Source organism: Heterobasidion irregulare (assembly GCF_000320585.1).
Source record: "Heterobasidion irregulare TC 32-1 unplaced genomic scaffold scaffold_14, whole genome shotgun sequence".
Taxonomy (NCBI): domain Eukaryota; kingdom Fungi; phylum Basidiomycota; class Agaricomycetes; order Russulales; family Bondarzewiaceae; genus Heterobasidion; species Heterobasidion irregulare.
In genome coordinates this window covers 696,202-710,916 of record NW_009258210.1, presented here as the reverse complement: position 1 = coordinate 710,916, position 14,715 = coordinate 696,202, and the positions used below count along the sequence as shown (strand labels likewise).

Below are 14,715 nucleotides of genomic sequence, written 5' to 3'. Positions count from 1 at the left end.
AAAACTTGTCATCCTCGTCGTTCGGTCTCATTCGCATTCGTACTCATCACTTCGCTCGTACCCCCCATCCTCCCTTGTATATTGTCAGAGTCCCGTGTGGCTCTTGAAAGCACGTAGTTGTCGGTCGCGACACTACCTTCTCGTTACCGACCGAATCCCCGACTCGACCAACCGAACGTTTGGTCAGTGTTCGGCGCAGTCCCGAAACCGTTCGGGCGCTATAATCTCATACTCCCCGTTGCTTCTCAGTACGCCATCGATTTCTAAAGTCATCACTAACAATTCCTTGTGTATTAGATACTAGCTCCAGCACCCCCTGCATTAGAGGTTGTTTTGGTGTTGTGCTCGGCACTTAGAGCCACCTCTAGCGTATCACCAGGTTAGATCTATATGGTATATTTTGGGCTCAATGGTATCGGAGCATCGTCCCCATTCATCCTTACGCACTGCACACCGCATTGGCGGTGTCTCCGCCTGTCCTCGTTAGGTGCTTCTGATGCTTATCATTAATCATATCCATAGCCTCAGAGGACGCCGTGCGTGCTTGCCGCTCGAGACTCGCCGCCGTCGGGATGGTCAGGGTCAACACGCAGGTGCATTCGGCAACATCCCTATCGCCTTGCGCAAGTTTTGTCCGCAAAAAGGTGTATGTACATCGCCCACCGCACTTCGAGAACAGCAGAGACATCACCCCATCGAGTGTCATCAGTCGAAAGCGCCGCCATTGAATCCCCCACAACGGCCCTGTCCAACTTCTCCTCCCTGACGCGATAGCATCGCACACCGTCTGCTCCACTGCTAGACACAGATGTGCACCAAGCTGCAGCGATCCCGATCACGCGCCCCGTTTACTCCAGTGCATTCCTTCCTACATAAGTGATCCATGTCCCGCATGCACACCGAACAAACCCACCTGCCTAAGTACTCAGTTCCCATAAGATTAAGTAAACCGCCCGCCCGCCCGGTAGTTACATATGAATATTGCACACGAGCACACCAAATCCTACTCAGCGCCCACCTACACGAGGGACGCGTGCATCACCCTCGACGGGATCGCCATGCAAGCCCGAGCGTCGACGTCATAGGATTCCTCCGCATGACAATATCATCCAAATCCTTTTCATGAGGCCTCACTCTTCAGCTTCAGTACTCTCACTTGCTCACCTTGCACACAACAGCTATGAACTAGTAGGCTCTCCTTAGTTCTCATCACCCTCTGCATAGTCTTTGCTGCAAGCTTCGTATTCCGATAGTTCTGCGAGCCTCTTCAACTTCCCATAGCAACAAGTGACTATTCTTAGCCTCAAACTTCTGAGTATATCTTCTGACGTGATTTGCTCTCTAGCTTCATATCCTCAAGTGGCCACTCTTCTTGTCTCAAAACATCTGTGTCTATTGCAGCTTCATGTCTAGCTCTTTATCAACAGAATTGCCTTGTGCCATACTTGATTTACTCATTCTGTATCTGATCTGCCTTGTCCGTGTCACTTCTACATTGGTTCCCAATCCCAGGGAGGACATAACTTATGCGACCATCTCTGAGTTTCTCCGCCTTCATGACGAGCCTCTAAGACAATTTATTCAAATGCCTCAGCCAAAGCTCAGATGGAATCATACTTCCACACGCGACAGACGAGAAGAGATCCCCGATTTTGGCTTAATCAATATGTCGCTGCTAGCACCACACATCAGGCTTCGCGCCGGAATCGAGGCAAAAAGACTTTTGCCTATTATGAAGAATCTTCCTACACCCTTGTCACAAGAAGGGAATATGGAGGTAATAAACCTTCTGCATGCTATGTACTACCAGGGTGAAGATCAGGCCAAAGCTGCAGTCAGATCAGAATATGTCTCCGACAATGTGCCCATCCCCTGGCTTTTATTCATTGGCCCTTATTGGACTCCTGTATTGTATGGCCCTTTCACCCCCCAGGAACTCTCTGTGCGTGTCCACAAGCACCACCCTAGCGCTGACTTTCAAGACTCTGTGAATGCTATGAATAAGCTACTGGGAAAACCTCAAGTACGACCATTGTTTTTGCTGGGTACTATTGCGGCACGCAATAGGCTGGAACAATTTATTCAAGAAACCGATGTTCTAGCTCAACCACTTGTCGAGGCTGCCGGAGAGTATACTGAACTCTAATCAGGTGTATCTTGCAGTTCTTCTCGATCTGCTTATGTTACAATGCTGACTATTTCGGTTTTTGGGGTCTATGAAGACCAGTGCTCGGTCTACAGTTTTTCAATCACGACGGCGCAGAACAAAGGACGGTGGGGAATGACATGATGACAGATAAGCACCTTCGTCTAGCTTTATTTCCGAAACAGCAGTTGAGGATGTGTCGAATCTATGTCATATTGGTCGATCTGTCGAATGCGTCGTAGCATTCCGATAAGTTAGCCAGATGCAGTCCGAGGCATCAATTTCATCCCACAATCCCTGACAGCCACCACAGTGAATAGCCCTGCATGTCCTGAACAGAATGAGTGCCAATTCTCACCTCTTACCACTTCAATACGTACAACGGCATCTCCAGCGCGCAATTCTTACATACATGCCAAAAATTCCAAAAACTTGTTCACCTGATAGCTCCCGATTCCACGCTCCTTCCGTCTGCCTGCTTGCCCCTCCTCTCCCCTCCAGCTAATTTGAACTGCGCGCCCACACCTCCGCCCGCAGACCCATGTGCTCAAACATTGCCCATTCTGTCGAGCACGACGAGGTCTGCATCCGCCCCGGGGCGGAGCGTGCCCTTCTTGTTCTCGATGCCAAGGCACCGCGCCGGGTTCAGCGTCGCGCACTTGAGCGCTTCGTCGAGGGAGCAACCCGTGAAACGGGCAAAGTTGTGTACACATTTGTCTAGTGTTACAACACTGCGCACATACAGGTAAGTAGCCGTGATGAAAAGATCGCGAGACAAGGGCTTGGGCTTGCCTGCCGGCGAGGTGTCCGTACCCTCGAGATAAAGCCGGTCGCCTTCTTTGACAAAGTGTTTGCCCTCGCGCCATTCATGTACGCCGTCGCGCGGGTGTGGGTCGAGTATCTTCATCGCTAGCAGCAGTATTCAATCATGAGTGAGGCATGCTCAATCTCGACGTTTCCAACACCTGTGATCAAAATACAACCTTCCGAGAATACGTTATACTCAAGCTAGGTCGTAGTCAAATGGTCAGGTTCAAGCATTTTTGCTGCATAGACTAGCAACGGACGTGATCAAGCTGCTTACCAGAGCCATACTTACCTTCATTTTCTCTCTCCTACTTCACACGCTGTTTGTACAAGTCTCAAAGAATACACAGTCATTCTAAACGCATATATAAACCTCCTTGAATATTTATAAGATAGCCGCTTTAGTGTGGAAGAAGATATAGCAGCTGTTCACTACTGGTCCACTGTTCAACTGTGGTCCAGGGATAGTAGCTTCATGCAGGAGCTCTTCACTGATTCTCACCACTCAGGCAAACCCATTTCTTAGTACTAATGGCATTATTCAGAATTGTCTTTGTGTTACTGTACATCATTGGATCGCCCCATGATTGCACCCCCTTATTTCGTTGGATAACTCTCAGTTAGCTATCATCTGTCACTGAACTGTCATTGACTGTCACCGCTGAGTCACACCACGTGATGTTGTCGAGTATGAGTGAGGCCTACCTTGGTTCCGGATCGGGATTCAACTGACGTCGCCCTGCAACAAATGGCGACAACGGCTTTGCGCCTACTATCGACTCGAATATCTTGATTGACTTGTTCCCACTGGCAGCGACGACGACCGCGACGTACCCCACAAGAAAGTAGTCTGCGCGCGAAAAAACACTCGTTCAACAAGCTCCTGTATATATCGTCTCTGACTGAGCTCAATCTGAATGCCTCTCAAACGCCCCAATTCGCCGGCTCAGCGCGCGTCCTCCTCCTCTTCCGAATCGCAAACGCCCTCAGAAATACAAATCCATCCATCAAAAAAAACCAGGCTCTCTGCACCAACACCTACGACTAGCGTCGCTCTCAAAGGCCTCAAGGTCCACATCCTGGACGCAAAGCTCGACAGCGTCGCCATCGCCGAGATCCTCGCGCTCCTCGTGCGCTGCGGGGCAAAGGCGTGCCAGACCGCGGTCGCGGCGGACGTGGTCGTGACAGCGGTCACCATGCGGAAGCGGCTGGAGAGGCATATGGACTGGGAGGCGGCTGTGAGCGGCCTGCTTCCTCCAGCCAGAGACACAGGCACAGCTCATCGTGTGTATGTAGAAGACGAAGTCCGTGGTCACGCCGGAATGGCTGCGCTGCTCCGTGCGAGGAGTACGCCGCCGTGGAAGATCTGCGGCGCACGGTGACCATCGCCAGCCGCGAATCCGACAGCAGCGCCCGCCTCCTGACCCGCTCTGCGGTGCGGTCCCTCGCCAGGTTGTCCCCGCCGCGTGTGCCGGCGCACCTCCTCCCGCCCGCCCCGCCGCCGGCGTTCGACGCCGCGTCGCTCGACTCTGACGCGTGCTTTTCGTGCCTGCGCGCGTCACCCCTCGTCTGCGCGAACCAGGGCTTGTGCGAGCAGCTCGATGCCATGCGCCGCGCGCGCGAGCTGGAGGGGGAGGAGCGGAGCGCGTTGAGCTATCGACGTGCGGTCTCGGTGCGTCGTCCTGTCCGAGTCTCGCGCTTATTCTCACCACTGTCGCGCAGGTTATCAAAGGTACCTTGCAGGGCTTTATTCTGCTCGAAGCGCCGTGGTGCTCAGCGCGGTACGTCTAGCTTATCCGCGCAAGATCTCGTCAACCCGCGATGTCCAGAAACTGCCGTATATCGGCGAGAAGCTTCTTACGATGGTCAGTTCACAAAAATGTCGCAGTATATAGCCAAAGACCCATATACAATATATACCCAACCTTCGCCGCTCCCAAGGTCGAGCAATATATGACGACCGGCCAGATCGTCGAAGTCCGTACGTGACCAGCCCCCTCTGTCGCGCACCAGGACCTATTGTTCACCGAATTTGCGCGCATGTCCATCGCACGTAGAGGCTACGCTCGCCTCGCCGCGATTCCACGCGCTTGAGACGTTGTCGACCGTTTATGGGATCGGGGCCACGACCGCGCGCAATCTGTACGCGCTGGGGCTGCGCACGGTCGAGGACCTGCACAAATACTACGAAGTGAGGCTTCCGTCTAGGGATGCGAACGATTCTGCAGCTGTGGCGGATGAGCCTGGGCAGGCGCTGCTGCGGGGCGCGGTGATCGACCTGGAGGAGGACGGGGAGGAGCCCTGGATGAAGATCGCGTTGGGTTTGAGAGAGGACCTGGGAAAGAAGTGGGTTTTGCTCTTGTATCTTCACCCGCGTTGGAGTTTCGATGGCTTGGCGGAGAGCGCGTTTGGGGCTGACCTGATGCGCGGGGAATGTTTAGGATACCGCGATCTGAGGTGGAGGAGATCCATCGTGTGATCATCTCTGAGCTGGAGACGGTCCAGCCGGGATGTGTGAGCACGATTATCGGTGGGTGAGTGCACTTTCTGTTCTGTTTAGCTTGCATGCGCACGTCATTTTGGTTGGTGCGATGGGTTGGCGGACGGACGGCACAGCTATAGGTGTGGAAAGCCGGAGAGCAACGACGTGGATATCGTGTTCACGCATCCGGACGGTGAGAAGGCGAAGGAGCTCTGCAAGCGCGCGATGGCGCGGCTGCATCAAAAAGGCGAGCTAGTCTCACTTTCGTTTTGCTTTGGATCCTCGAAGTGACCTACTAGGCCTCGTCACCCATGTCATGCGTGAGAACTCGCCCTTGATCACACAGCGGGTTCCCTGCATACTTACTTACCTTGGGGTGCATTGCTTCGTTGGTGTTGTCACAGACTTGTCGAGCTTCCACGCCCACGACGCACTGGGCCTCGCTCGAAAAGGCGCTCACGGTGTTTGTCCTCCCGAGCGCAGACTCGGGGGGGGGGGGGGGACGCGTCGTCGGCGGGTGGACTTCATCTTCGCGCAGCCGGAGACGTACTGGACGGCGATCGTCGGCTGGTGTGTGTTTCTCTACTTTTTTGTGACACGGACCGCGAGGAAGTGTGTCGACTGTGTTTCGGGAGCTGACGATGGGCTTTGCTCGTGATTCGTGACGGACGCGTCGATCGAGCAGGACGGGCTCGACGATGTTCGAGCGCGATTTGCGGTATTGGGCGAAGGGACGGTGGGTGTGCCAACACATTACGTCTTTCGCGCGTCGTGTTTGATGATGCTGTTCTGGACAGGCCTGAAGTTCGATAGCTCTGGGGTGTAAGTGGGCAGGGATCAATGTCTGTCGTGGTACTGACGAGGACGTTCAGCACTCGGCAGCGCGATTTGAGGCTCATATGCAGAAGTACGAGGGGCGGTGGTGGTGCAGGCTCACAATCATTTGACAACCCCGGTTCTTTCGAAGAGAGTTGGGTCGTGCGTTTGGCTCTCACATACCTGCATCATCGCTCGCTGGTTACAGTCCACCACCAACATCATCGGAGTCGGTCGTTCCCATCGCTCGGCATCTGATAGCCTCCACTTAGGAGCGGTCAACAGCGGTCAACAGCCCCGAGGCGCCCTCATCAGCTCTGCGGCCCATCCCCGTCCCAGCGACCCTGCGCTCCGAGCCTGCTAATTCGCTGACCACCACCGAGTTGAGTCAGATGCGCCGGGTGCATCTGATGGGCAAACTCTGATTTATCGTCTGCGCTGATGCTGGCTGACTTCGCAGCCCGACGGGCTGCGGATTTCGAGCACGCTGGCTCTGCACCGGGCTGGTATGTATACACACAGGGGCAAAGAATAGGAACATCGTCGAGTGGATTGGTTTCATCGGCGATACTGTCGTTTTCTCTTTATACGAGATGCACGGCTCTTTTTCCTCCTGGTCGTGGCTTCATCTTGGTGTCCCATCAGGTGACTGTGCGTCTCTGTGCGTACAAGTTTGAGCTCAAGCTGCTGGCGAAAAGGACGACAAGAGGTGACAAGATGGTTGTCTACACGTTGAGATTCAGGCTACAGCTAGTGAAGATATCCGAGTCGACAAGTGCGCAGGCGCGAAGCCGCTGTCGTCATCATTGTAAAGCGACGTCAGTTCAATCTCCGCCACAAGCCGTGTCGTCAAGCGCGTTCACCAAGGTTCACCAACAACCAACACCACCACCAACAACAATCAACGTTTCAACGACTACATCAAGATCCGACACATCAGAATGTAAGTTTAAATGTTACATCGGTCTTCTGCTTCATAGTACTCATATGCTTGTTAGATCCTAAGGTCGAATCAAATGTTTGAGCAATTTATCTTCAGAAAAGCGAGGCTATTCAATGTACTGCCGCAAACAGATGGAGACGTTTATCAAAGGTTACAAAATCCACCGCCACAACCTCGCCAAGCTCGCAGACATCCCAGTCACTGATCTCCGCATCTACTCGGCCATCGACGTCCTCGTCCGCGCACTCAACCGCGATGGCTACTTGTTCATGGGCGGAGCATACGACGCCGATCCCGTGAATGGAGAACGCGTGATGGAAATGATTGTGGTGCTCGAGGAGCACCCCTCTGAGGAGGCGTTGAGAAACTCGTCGCTGAGTGTCACCGAGCTTGACGAGACGATCGCCACGGGTGTGAAGATGGGGCTACTTGATGGGCCAAAGATTTGGGAGCGCTTTGCCTAGGACAGAATTGCATGATTATTGTATTATTACTCTACTCTTACAAAAAGGTCGCCATTTCGTTTGCACATGTTCGGCTGCGTGTCTGAGTTTCTGTGTTGTGTCTGCAGTGAGTCTGCTCGCTTTGTTAGCCCTCGCTTTGTTATCCTTGTTCCTATGCATGTAATGCGAGCATACCAGTTGTCTCTCCAAGCCTTCATCTGGTGATGCGGGCAGAGTGAGCATTCTGCAGACTCTGCCTACTGGAGGCGAGAGTCTCCGGTGGCTACCGCCAACGCCTGCGCGACCCCACCATCGAGGCTCAATATCGAGCGTGCTCCCCCTTTCGCGACGCATATCCACATCGTCCTGGTCGTATCCTTTTTCGATTTAGGTCTGTGCCTATGCATGCAGCCGTGCCTTGAGTTCCTATGTATGCTGCACGCCCGGCTACAGCGCAGGGCTATGCATTTTTGTATGCAAACTCTGGTGTTCCTATGTATGCTGCATGCAAGAGTACGGCATGTCGGACGTAGGGACCGTCTTGGGCGCTCAGTCGAGGCTATAAAGACACAATAAGAATGTATTCTCAGTCTCGCAAAGAGAGAACTGAGGGGTAAGTGAGTAAGTAAGCTAACATGTAAGGACACAATAAGAATGTATTCTACAGGGACTATTAGCTTGTGTGATGTGTCAAGTAAGAAATATTAAACTAACCTCAGTCTCGCGAAGAGAGAACTGAGGGAACAAAACGGCGAGGGAGAAGAAAAAACTTAAGGTGCTCGGTCCGATCCGAGTCGTGCCGCTTCGGCATACGCTCCTCTCCTTCGCATCACCTGACCTTGGCGCGTGCAGGTGCTTGTTACAACACGGCACGGAGTTATACTATGTGGTAAGCAAGCTCAAGGCTGCTCTTGGTGTTTGAATCCATTAACTGTACACAGCACTACTATGTCGCTCCTGCATAAAATTAGAGCATCATCCTGCCGTTTTCCCTCTGTTGTCATTTATCTCGGACCATCTCGAGGCTCCTTCATCCTTCCTCAGAGCCTGGCCCTGTGCCATCATATCTAGAGGCAGAACCAATTCTCATCCCCCGCATTCCATTTCACCACACTCTTCACTCAGCACATACCTTGGTCCGTAGACAATTCCCGCTTGCACTTGCCTATGGCACAACTTTCAATAGTTGTCAGGGACTGACCCTCAACAAGATTTCTGTTGACTGCATGTCTCCCGTGTTCTCGCATGGTCAACTCTATACCACACTTTTGCATATTCAACACCGCAATGATGTGATCGTGAGGCTGAGTACTGATAGAAAGATCACCTTAAATGTAATGTACACAGAAGTTTTGGTGTAGTACATATCATTGTGGCCAATGAGAGCTTCCATATGTAAAATAAGGTGTATCATATAAAAAGACGAGGTAATCATGGACAAGGCAAACAAGCAGCTATGAACCGGAGCAAAGCTCCGGTTGGTCTTGTACTAGTTATGATTTAATACACAACAAGCCATGAGTTTTGATCATTCTCAGATATCACCCTTGATGGGATTGCTGTTATGATCACGACTTATCGGGCCTTAACGGCGGTCTATACCGATACGATCATCACAAATACTAGACGGCCTCACAGGTTGAGGCATACACCAAGGTACAGATAATAACCTTGGTCATCCACTCCCAACAGATCACCCATTGTTGGTCGAGTATCACGGGCCTTATTGCAGCGGACATCGAATGCCGCCTTATAAACTACTCACACACAGGGCTTAAAGCTCCAGTCTTTCCTGGCCGGAAGGAGACGAACGGAGAAGCACAAGAGTAGTCGTTAATGAGAGAGACGACTTAGAGAATATCTATGGATACATATACAGTATTCTCACGCCCTATTTCCTAAAGTAGTATAAAAGGCCCATAGAATAGGCTGTCTATTCTCCTTCGTTATAGTACTGTCTTCCTACAGTACTCACCACTATCCCTTATACCTCTGGTATAAGGCATCGCAATACACCTCTGGCTCCTGTGCTACGCATACAGTTGAGACCAACGTTCCACCCTTCCTCTATGAGTGACCTAGGGAAGAACCTCCTACTCTTGGGGTTACCAAACGAGCAGTTCGTAACAATCACAATGCAAGCCCGAGCGATGTCATAGGCTGTCATAGGATCCTGCATGACAATATCGCCCAAAATCCCTTTCATGAGGCCTTGCTCTTCAGCTTTAGTACTCTCACCTGCTCACCTTGCACACAACAGCTGTAAACTAGCAGGCTCTTCCTGGTTCTCATTCCACTCTGCATAGTCTTTGCTGTGAGCTTCGTATCCTGATGGTTCTGCAAGCCTCTTCAACTTCCCATAGCAACAAGTGACTGTTCTTGGCCTCAAACTTTTGTGTATATCTTCTGACGTGATTTGCTCTCTAGCTTCATATCCTCACTCACAGTTCTGTGACCTTCTTTGCCTTTCCATAGCAACAAGTGGCCACTCTTCTTGTCTCAAAACATCTGTGTCTGTTGCAGCTTCATGTCTAGCCCTTCATTGACGAACTTGCCTTGTGCCATACTTGATTTACCCATTCCATATCTGCTTTGCCTTGTCTGTATCACCTCTACATTGTTTCCCAATCCCAAGGAGGACATAACTTATGCGACCATCTCTGAGTTCCTCCGCCTTCACGACGAGCCTCTAGGACGATTTATTCAGATGCCTCAGCCAAAGCTCAGATGGAACCATACTTCCACATGCAACAGACGAGAAGAGATCCCTGACTTTGTCTTGTTCAATATGTCACTGATATCACCACACATCAGACTTCGTGCAGGAATCGAGACGAAAAGACTTTTGCCTACTATGAAGAATCTTCCTACATCCTTGTCACTGGAAGAGAATGTGGGGGTGATGGGCCTTCTGCATCTTATGTACTACCAGGGTGAAGATCAGGCCAAAGCTGCAGTCAGATCAGAATATGTCTCCGACAATGTGCCCATCCCCTGGCTTTTATTCATTGGCCCTTATTGGACTCCTGTATTGTATGGCCCTTTCACCCCCCAGGAACTCTCTGTGCGTGTCCACAAGCACCACCCTAGCGCTGACTTTCAAGACTCTGTGAATGCTATGAATAAGCTACTGGGAAAACCTCAAGTACGACCATTGTTTTTGCTGGGTACTATTGCGGCACGCAATAGGCTGGAACAATTTATTCAAGAAACCGATGTTCTAGCTCAACCACTTGTCGAGGCTGCCGGAGAGTATACTGAACTCTAATCAGGTGTATCTTGCAGTTCTTCTCGATCTGCTTATGTTACAATGCTGACTATTTCGGTTTTTGGGGTCTATGAAGACCAGTGCTCGGTCTACAGTTTTTCAATCACGACGGTGTTACGCTAGAGGTGGCTCTAAGTGCCGAGCACAACACTAAAACAACCTCTAAGGCAGGGGTGCTGGAGCTAGTATCTGATACACAAGGAATTGTAAGTGATGACTTTAGAAATTGAAGGCGTACTGAGAAGCAATCGGGGAGTGTGAGATTATAGCGCCCGAACGGTTTCGGGACTGCGCCGAACACCGACCGAACGTTCGGTCGGTCGTGTCGGCGATGCGGTCGGTAATGAGAAGGTAGTGTCGCGACCGACAACTACGTGCTTCAAGAGCCACACGGGACTCTGACAATATACGAGGGAGGACGGGGGGGTACGAGCGAAGAGACGAGTACGAACGCGAATGAGGCCGAACGACGAGGATGACAAGTTTTTCGGAAGTCGACGAAGACGATTTCGATGGTTGAGACGAGTGCGAATGAGCTCTGAACTGTGGGGTGCGAAAGCTGGTTTATTCCAGAGTTGTATGTAGGTTTTTATAGTAAACAGAGCCCCTAAGTAAAATATTAAACAAGAAATGAGAGTAGATGTCGAATGGGCGCCAAGCCCCAGCGATCAGAGAAGATAAGAAGGTAGGTGAGATGTCCATATGGGTTCCGAAGGTGATAAGGTAAAAGGTAATCAGTGATGTCGAAATCCCGAACGTTCGGGATCCGTCGCCCGAGCGTAGGTAGCAGGAACAGGCGTTGGAGAGCCAATGAAAAATAAAGAAGAGGTATCGTACGACCAGGGTGGCCAAGCAATGGTGCAAGATCGCGTTTGACCGACCATGCGGAAGTCAGGAAGATAAACGATAAGGACCGACCGACTCACGGAGGACATCGGCCGATACGGAATACTGGCTCCGATCTCGTAAACACTTATCGTAACACTCCTATGCGGTCATGGTAAGTACGTGAAGTGTGGGCGAACTGACCCAAGTGCTGCCGAACGTCCTTCGGTGGCTTGTCGTCGGTCGGGTAGGGACCGACCGTGTTCGGTAATAGTCGGCGTCTTCGGTACTTGTCGAGCGCTGTTTGGTATCTCCCCAAAGCTTCACGAATACCTCCCTCGGACCCTAGCGCGGGTGCATGCTCATCATCTCCTCCCTACTGAAATCCTGACTGTCCTCAGTCAGTGGTCGTCGGCTATGAGTCGGAGCGGGAAAAAAATGGTGTAGAAAATGTGGTGGCGTGGATGTGGGAAAGAGTTGGTAACAAGCGATAGCGTGGAAAGAATAGCTGTGGCGTGGAAAATGGAGCGGTGTGGCAAGTTTCGTGGGAAAAAGATCGGCTATGAGCGGTGGCGTGGAAAGGAGTGGGTGCGTGGGAGGGATGTGGCACAGGTGAATAATCGGCAAAGAGATGTCGTAGAAAGAACCGGGTCGGCGCGCAAGAGAGACCGGGGCTGAGTCGGCAAAGTCCTGTGGCGTGGCAACTGATTAGGTGAGGAAGTGGCTAAAGCCTAGCGTGTCCCAACTAGACGGTGGCGTGAGAGCGTGTCGGCAAGGCGCGGTGGCGCGTATCGCAATTACTGCCGCGCGCAGTGGCTCGTGGCTTTGTCAGGTGACCACAGTCACGTGCCGATCGTTGATTCTCCAGCGACCAAGTCCCTCATCGCCGCTTGCCTACCGCTCAATTCCTTCGTCTCTTCCGACATGTCAGCCCTCCTCTCCGCCCTGAAGACGAAACTCGGAGAGTATATGCTCTCCCTTCCGGATGGTGCCGCCGAATACGAGGACTACGAGGCCTGGGCGCGAGGTTTCGCCAAGCGAGTGGTAAGTCGGCTCTTTTCTCTTGTCCCTGCTGCTCGCTGACGTCTTTTCAGGCTGTTTTAGATCGCTCAGCGCGTGGGCAAGACCTTCCCGAACTCGCCGACTGGATCGCCGAGGCCGAGCATGGCCTCGACCACATGGCCACCGATGACTGGCTGGCCTGGGGAACGCGTATCCTACCGCAACGGGCGGCGCACTTTGCGACGCAGCAACAGCGACAAGCGGCCGAAGCACAGGCCCTGGAGGAGGAATCGGCACGGGTCGCCATTGCCGAACGCGAGGCTGAGGAGGCTGAGGCAGCGCGGGCTGCTGCTGCCTTGCGTATCGCCGAAGATGATCGTCAGCGGCGCCGGGAGGCCTTGGTGGAGGCCATGTTCGATGGATCGATGGATCCGGAAGAAGGGGACCGTCAAATGGCCGCCCTAGAAGCAGAGTCCGTCCTACCCTTCCCCCTTTTTCTTCGCTCTCCCTCTCCTTCCGCTCCCGTCGTGTCCTCTTCCCATCCCGCTCCTTCCGTCGCCGACTCGCTTTCTCGTCCCGGGTCTCCAATCGCCGATCCTGAACTCGCCTCCGCGACCGCCGCTATGAACCGAATGAGCGTGGATCTGGTCGCGTCCACCGCCCCGACCGATGCGAAGGGCAAGAAATCGGCCGCTGCTGTTATCGTCGAGTTCGCGCGCCAACAGACGCCGACTGCTGGGCGGGTTGTGCTTCCTCTAGGTCCTGGCACAGGCCGAATGTCGACGGTTCGTCCCCCGGTGGAACGGAACGGCGCTGGTAAGGTTCTTGAGGATCCTCCTGGACTACTTCCTGGTGATGTCTTGGTACGTCCCCTCCCTCTTGCCGCCTCGTCCTGATACTGATCTTCTTTCGTTTCTAGGCTGACTATGCCTGTCATCGCTGCGCCGACAACTTCACCACCAGGGCGTTCCGTTGCTACCTGAGGCCCGGCCAAGTATCGTGTATCAAATGCGCCGGGGAGCGGAAGGGTTGCAGTTTCCAGCCTGGGTGGACATCAAAAGACAAGGGAAAGGGGGCGTCGAAGGGGAAGGGGAAGTCTACCGGGAAGGCGAAGTCGGCTAGTAAGGCGAAGTCGATCGAAAAGTCGGTGGAGGAGGGGCCATCCCGCCCAACAAAGAGACGTAGGGTGGAGGTGCTTGTTCCCGAACGGTCGGTCGGGGACAGCATCGCGCAAAACAAAGGTAAGTTGTCGTTCGGTAAAGTTTTGGAGGGGCTCATCGCGATTTGTACAGCCGCTCGGACCAGGAAGCCGGTGAAGCGCCTGCCGGTGACCACCCAGGCTGTCCCTTCCTCTTCTCATCCTCCTCGCTCCCGTCCGTCCGTCATTCCCTCCCTTTCCAACTCTTCCCGTCTGTTGCCGACCGTTGCGCAAGGCATCGCTTCTGAGATTCGGTACCGGATTGCCGTTGCCGAGGGTTCGCGTGCCTTTCTGGCGCGTTCGATCGCGATGTGGCAGGCCGAGCTAGAGTCCCTCGAAGCGCGTTCGGGTCCTGCGACTTCGGACATGGTGATGGTCGAGGATTCGTCGCAGTCGGAAGGTTCGGCGATGTCCGAGTCGGGGGATTTTGTACCCAGCGAATGAATTCAGGCCCTTGTACAGTAGTTAGAATGTAAATAAAAGAAAAAAAAACTGTCCTGGATGAAATGTGACGTTCGGCGAAGACTAGAGGTGTCGTCTCGGGAAATCGGTCGGCGAAATGACTGTGTGTGAATGTACTTGTAAGCGAAGCGTTCGGCAGAAATGAAGACAATAAACTGGAATCTTAGGGGAAGCCTCAGTATGTCATCACAGGCATAAAACCCTATGGTTTTGCGCAAATCGGAAGAAGTCTTCAATGCGGCTTGGTACTTGAAGGAGTGATGGGGAAAATGAGTGCCGACTATTCGGTCGGCGATCGGTCGGCAGCAAAAGTACTAAGAGAT

The 14,715-nt window shown here is 52.8% G+C and overlaps 6 protein-coding genes across 6 annotated transcripts; 5 read left to right on the top strand and 1 right to left on the bottom strand.

Moving 5' to 3' along the window:
* Window positions 1-1,405: 1,405 nt before the first annotated feature.
* Window positions 1,406-2,146, top strand: HETIRDRAFT_332433 (uncharacterized protein; the record flags this gene model as incomplete). The annotated part of the gene is made up of 1 exon (XM_009555044.1): window positions 1,406-2,146. The coding sequence occupies one exon, from the start codon at window positions 1,406-1,408 to the stop codon at window positions 2,144-2,146; it is 741 nt and encodes a 246-aa protein (XP_009553339.1).
* A 547-nt stretch (window positions 2,147-2,693) lies between these two features.
* Window positions 2,694-3,154, bottom strand: HETIRDRAFT_332573 (uncharacterized protein; the record flags this gene model as incomplete). Its single annotated transcript, XM_009555043.1, has 2 exons — window positions 2,694-3,055; window positions 3,112-3,154. Coding segments are annotated over 2 exons (405 nt in total), but the record flags the coding sequence as incomplete, so codon positions are not given.
* A 716-nt stretch (window positions 3,155-3,870) lies between these two features.
* On the top strand, window positions 3,871-7,658 carry HETIRDRAFT_447115 (uncharacterized protein; the record flags this gene model as incomplete). Its single annotated transcript, XM_009555042.1, has 13 exons — window positions 3,871-4,237; window positions 4,318-4,625; window positions 4,676-4,734; window positions 4,849-4,934; window positions 5,011-5,299; window positions 5,395-5,487; window positions 5,514-5,628; window positions 5,840-6,007; window positions 6,121-6,171; window positions 6,233-6,257; window positions 6,308-7,194; window positions 7,250-7,269; window positions 7,326-7,658. 10 exons carry the CDS (start codon window positions 3,871-3,873, stop codon window positions 6,236-6,238), a joined length of 1,542 nt encoding a protein of 513 aa, XP_009553337.1. The 3' UTR covers window positions 6,239-6,257; window positions 6,308-7,194; window positions 7,250-7,269; window positions 7,326-7,658.
* Window positions 5,756-7,722, top strand: HETIRDRAFT_412773 (uncharacterized protein). The gene is made up of 5 exons (XM_009555041.1): window positions 5,756-6,005; window positions 6,121-6,171; window positions 6,233-6,257; window positions 6,308-7,194; window positions 7,250-7,722. The coding sequence occupies exon 5, from the start codon at window positions 7,308-7,310 to the stop codon at window positions 7,656-7,658; it is 351 nt and encodes a 116-aa protein (XP_009553336.1). The 5' UTR covers window positions 5,756-6,005; window positions 6,121-6,171; window positions 6,233-6,257; window positions 6,308-7,194; window positions 7,250-7,307; the 3' UTR covers window positions 7,659-7,722.
* A 2,541-nt stretch (window positions 7,723-10,263) lies between these two features.
* HETIRDRAFT_241971 (uncharacterized protein) lies at window positions 10,264-10,881 on the top strand (the record flags this gene model as incomplete). Its single annotated transcript, XM_009555040.1, has 1 exon — window positions 10,264-10,881. A coding segment is annotated over one exon (618 nt), but the record flags the coding sequence as incomplete, so codon positions are not given.
* Window positions 10,882-12,654: 1,773 nt separating this feature from the next.
* Window positions 12,655-14,374, top strand: HETIRDRAFT_423487 (uncharacterized protein; the record flags this gene model as incomplete). Its single annotated transcript, XM_009555039.1, has 4 exons — window positions 12,655-12,774; window positions 12,825-13,595; window positions 13,652-13,973; window positions 14,025-14,374. The coding sequence occupies 4 exons, from the start codon at window positions 12,655-12,657 to the stop codon at window positions 14,372-14,374; spliced, it is 1,563 nt and encodes a 520-aa protein (XP_009553334.1).
* Between the last annotated feature and the right edge of the window lie 341 nt (window positions 14,375-14,715).

What these genes read in the sequence shown, in the direction of transcription:
- HETIRDRAFT_412773 (XM_009555041.1), top strand. Translation starts at nt 7,308, where the DNA reads ATGTACTGCCGCAAACAGATGGAGACGTTTATCAAAGGTTACAAAATC.